At 36.4% G+C, this 4,506-nt stretch overlaps 1 protein-coding gene across 1 annotated transcript; it reads right to left on the bottom strand.

Moving 5' to 3' along the window:
- Positions 1-1,380: 1,380 nt before the first annotated feature.
- Positions 1,381-2,742, bottom strand: LOC116174686 (myb/SANT-like DNA-binding domain-containing protein 3). The gene is made up of 5 exons (XM_031492646.1): positions 2,119-2,742; positions 2,019-2,063; positions 1,887-1,967; positions 1,753-1,830; positions 1,381-1,699 (listed from the first exon to the last, which is right to left on the bottom strand). The coding sequence occupies exons 1-5, from the start codon at positions 2,507-2,509 to the stop codon at positions 1,440-1,442; spliced, it is 855 nt and encodes a 284-aa protein (XP_031348506.1). The 5' UTR covers positions 2,510-2,742; the 3' UTR covers positions 1,381-1,439.
- Between the last annotated feature and the right edge of the window lie 1,764 nt (positions 2,743-4,506).

Genomic DNA, 4,506 nt, shown 5'->3' with positions numbered 1-4,506 from the left:
GGCCGGTTGTACAAGTATAGCTTAAGCAGAGTTTAAGAATTAAGCTGAGTTTAAACACAGTTCAATTTTTTAGAGTGTTGTACATACTTCACTCAACAACTAAACGCAACTTAAGTTTTGTTTTATTTAAGCAGCCGATTTTGTTGGTTTAAGCTTAGTTTTGGTTCTTTGCGCATAGTCACCGATTTGTTAGTTTTGTTAGGTTATAATTTTATGTAATACCTGTTACCATTGATTAACATAATCAATGCTGTTACCCTCCAAATTGTAATGGAGTTGCATGCACTAACAGATGATGAAGATTTCCTAGAAGTAATTAATATAATTGGACGCAGAAGAGCAGCAAAGATATATAGGCACCGAGATAACCACTTTACAAAGTGGAATGATAAGGAATTTTTAAATAGATTTAGGTTATCCAAAGATTCAGTTCGTTTTGTAATTGATTTAATACAAGAAGAAATATCACATCCCACAAACAGGTATAAAAACGACCCTATAGTGTAGCTACCACCCAACCACATCGTATAATTTCGTTACAGAAACTTTGCAGTAAGTGCCGAGTGTATGGTATTATTGGCACTAAGGTATTTAGCAACTGGCTGCTTTTTGTCAGTTGCAGGCGACTTTATTGGCATCGATAAATCTACTGCAAGCAGACTTACTACAAAAGTCTGTCGAGCCATTGCCAGTCAACACCGCATTTTTATCAAAATGCCTACCACAGAGGAAGAAATGAGAGAAAGAAGTAGAGGCTTTTACATGATTAGTCGTTTCCCCAAATGCATTGGTGCTATTGACTACCCATGTGAAGATTATATCCCCCGGTAACAATGCTGAGATTTTTCGAAATCGGAAAAATTTTTTTTCTTATAATGTGCAAGCTGTTTGTGATGCAAGCCTGAGGATTCAAAATATTGTATGCAGATGGCCTGGGTCATCTCATGATAGCACAATATTTTTACATTCTCAAATAAGAAATCAATTTGAGAATGGAGACTTTAGAGGGTACTTATTAGTTGGAGATGCAGGATATGCTATTAAGCCGTATTTAATTACTCCTCTAAGAAATCCGATCACTCGTACTGAAAATTTATTCAATGAATCCCAAATACGCACACGTAACCCAATAGAACGGTGCTTTGGTGTGATGAAACGCCGATTTCCCATATTGTCATTTGGGATTCGACAACGCGCAGAAAAGGTCGAGGCTATAGTAATTGCAACTGCAGTATTACATAATATAGCTAGGAACTTTAATGATGCACTGCCAGACATAAATGAGGAAGAACAAGAAGCTATTGCAGCTGCTGAAATAAATTTCGAAGTGGAAAATGTTCCATATTACAACAATGGACTAAATAATGCTGTACGTCATCACCTTATTCACGAATACTTTAATCGCTTAGCATAGTGTACAGTGTATATTACGAACAAACTTATTGTTTAACATTTTTTAATAACATATCTTTTTGTAACTTCAAAATTTCCATTTTTAATTTGTGTTCTTCTTTCATACATTCTAGTTCGAACTCAGATTTTGTCTTTTTTATTTCTAAATTTAACTTATGTTCCTCTTCCGTATGTTTTAATTTTACTTTTTGTTCTTCCAAAACACCTTCCATTCTTCTCTCTTCCAGTTTTGTTTTAGCCTCTGCCCACTGCGAAATCTTCTTGTTAATAACACCCTGGGATGTATCTAAAATTTTAAAATAATTAGTATTTATAGTACATTTCTGAAAGTGATTTTACCAGTGGTGTTTACACAAAGCGCAGCTGATTTTTTTCTTTTAAGCATATTAGGTGTGTACTTTTTCCAGTTTTTATCACCTACAAATTCAGAAGGAACTTAGATTTAATACTTTATGACCAGTACCGTATACTACCATTATTTTCGATATCATCTGTTGCAGATGGTTTTACGGTCGAACTGTAGTCGTGATCGTTACCAAACTCTACTATCATCTCTGTAACGAAACAATATTGAACCACACACACACTTGGAAGTCCTTATTTACCATTACTAACTTGCAGGTCGTCTGTTTCTGGTATTTCAATTTCAACTGGAAGTAGTAAAATGTATGTAAATTGTTTATAATGTACACATTTTTTACTTACTAGCATCCCCATCAAATTGTGATTGAAATCCCTCTGCTCTTGGGCCAAGTATATCTTTAATGCCCTCTTCGGTGTCATTTAATGGGGTGTCTTTGTAAGGACCACCCCCAGTTCCCATTGAATACGTTTTATTTTCAGACAGTTTCTTTTTCACCCTTTTCTTTAGATTTTCGAACTTCTTTTTTAACACAGCTTCACTACGGTGGCTGTCGTTTACTACATTGAACTCCCGAGCAACATTTGACCAGGCTTCGGTCTTTTGTTGGTTCGTAACCGCATCTGTTTTTTTGCACTCTAAGACATGTTCATATTGTTTTACTAAACTGGTTAATATTGCCTCTTCTTTCGCGGTAAAATTGGCTGCACGCACTTTTTTTTCGTTAGAGCACATCGTTATAAATAAACTAGTATTGATTGAAGGTTAAGTTTATTCACAACAAATATCCAATTAATTCTTTATGCGCATGTTTGCACGTTGCCAACAACAGAAAATTGTGGTTTTGGTAAACGAAGTTTGAACGCAGTTTGTACAACGAGGTTAAACGAAAACTACGCTCAAAACTTGGGCGTAGTTTAGTTAAACCATCCCTGAACTTCACACTTGTACAACCGGCCCTAATTCATTGACTAAGGCCGGTTGTTCAATCACGGTTTAAACTTGCAGATTAGGTAATCTGTTAGTTTAAGATAATCCACATTTATCTTGTAATTGGCGTTGCTCAGTTTCGCAGTTTAGGGAGATTTAACTAAAACTGCGTTTAATGAAATTTCTGATGGTGGCAACATGTAACCGCTCAAATTTTGACGTTTACGCTATTCAAACTTTCAAATTGTTTGTTTTACAAAGCGTGTTATGTTGGTGTTCGTGATTGAAATAGTGTCTGTATTTTGTGTAATTAATCATGGCTTAGTAACACGTTTGGAAATGGAGAATGGTAATTTAGTACGGGAAGCGACCACGATTGTAATACTTCAGATCCAACGATGGATGCTTCTGCAGCTCGTCAAAAGTTTCGGCACAATAGAGTGTAAAAACCGACTCGTTCTTTTAACCGCATCAAAGACGCTGCATAGGCTGAGAGTTTAATGCTGCAGGAGGTCAAGGAAGGGATGCGAAAACACTCAGAAGCAAAAAAAAGGTTTTAAAGAAAAAATTTGCAAATAAAAAGAGATATTTTAAATGCTTACTGGGGAAGGCCAGCGAGAAAATAATAACGACGGATGTAGACGAGCAAATAGAAGATTGCTTGGGAAGAAGTTCTTTCATCGTTCCAAAAACGGCTGCATTAGCTCCAAAAAACCTTTCAATTCATCAGTAATTGGCTTATCATCAAAATCGTGTAGTTCATCTTGGATTAACAAACCATTGAAAACACAAGCCCCCCAAAATGGACCAAAAGGAATTACAGCTTTAAAACGCCAGTTTAAGCTAATCTGCAGTTTAAACCATGATTGAACACACCGGGCCTAAATAGAACTATTTTCTTTGCTTTTTTTATATCAAACCTCTCGGTTAAACTAAACGCTTTTTACATGAAAACTCGATTAAATAGAAAACACTCTTTATAAATCAATATAAATATTAGTTATTACATATAGTTTGGCCAGTTACCTGTATCAATGAAACTCATTTTATAGGAATCCGAAACTGCAGAAGGATAAATGGTGCAGCTTTTGCACAAATAGTTGCACCTGTAGAGAATCGCAGTGCATCTCATTCAAATGGTAAAAAAGCAGTCAGTGGTGAGTTAATCCATTAACGTCTTGATAACTTTTTTGTTTTTATTAATGAAATTTTGTAAAGCATGTATGTGTGTTAGGTTAATGACTAATAAATGCTCTATTATTGCAGATTTCAAACGTAAACGCCCCGTGACAGGCACAGTTACTAACGAAAAATGGTCTCGACTTGCTGATAGCAAAGAAGAATTGGTTCGACTCCAAATCGAAGGCTTGAAAAAGGAACAAGCATTGAACAAAAAAAAACTGGAATTAGAAATAGAGGAAAAAGCAGTTAGATTGGAAATTTCGAAACTGGAATTAAAGCTATTACAAAAACAACTCGCTGAATAATATTATTTGTATATACAGGGTGATTCCTATAGTACCTGCCACCGTTTGGGAGCGTATAGGGGGTGCCTAGGGGAGTATTTTGATATAGGACACTTGGGGTCGGAAATCTAAAATAAGGGCGCCAGAACCAAATTTATCTTCTGGAATTTCACGCCTGTATGTAGGCAACCCAACCGACCGACGTTTCGCGCGGAGCGATGCAGAGCGAGTTAGCGCGAGGAAGCGACATGGGAGGGAAGGAGGGAAAACGACAGTCAAAAGCAATAACGTTTACAAGTGTTCAACGTGGCCACCGTTGTTCTCAATGCACTTCCT

This window comes from Photinus pyralis, unplaced genomic scaffold (assembly GCF_008802855.1).
Source record: "Photinus pyralis isolate 1611_PpyrPB1 unplaced genomic scaffold, Ppyr1.3 Ppyr1.4_LG6, whole genome shotgun sequence".
NCBI classification, from domain to species: domain Eukaryota; kingdom Metazoa; phylum Arthropoda; class Insecta; order Coleoptera; family Lampyridae; genus Photinus; species Photinus pyralis.
This window is presented reverse-complemented; position numbering and strand designations above follow the sequence as displayed.

Excerpts from the sequence above, each read along its gene's own strand:
- LOC116174686 (XM_031492646.1), bottom strand. The coding sequence starts at position 2,509 with ATGTGCTCTAACGAAAAAAAAGTGCGTGCAGCCAATTTTACCGCGAAA. Across the intron at positions 2,064-2,118 it reads ACAATTTGATGGGGATGCTA|TTGAAATTGAAATACCAGAA; the intron begins GTAAGTAAAAAA and ends TACTACTTCCAG. Across the intron at positions 1,831-1,886 it reads AGATGATATCGAAAATAATG|GTGATAAAAACTGGAAAAAG; the intron begins GTAGTATACGGT and ends CTGAATTTGTAG.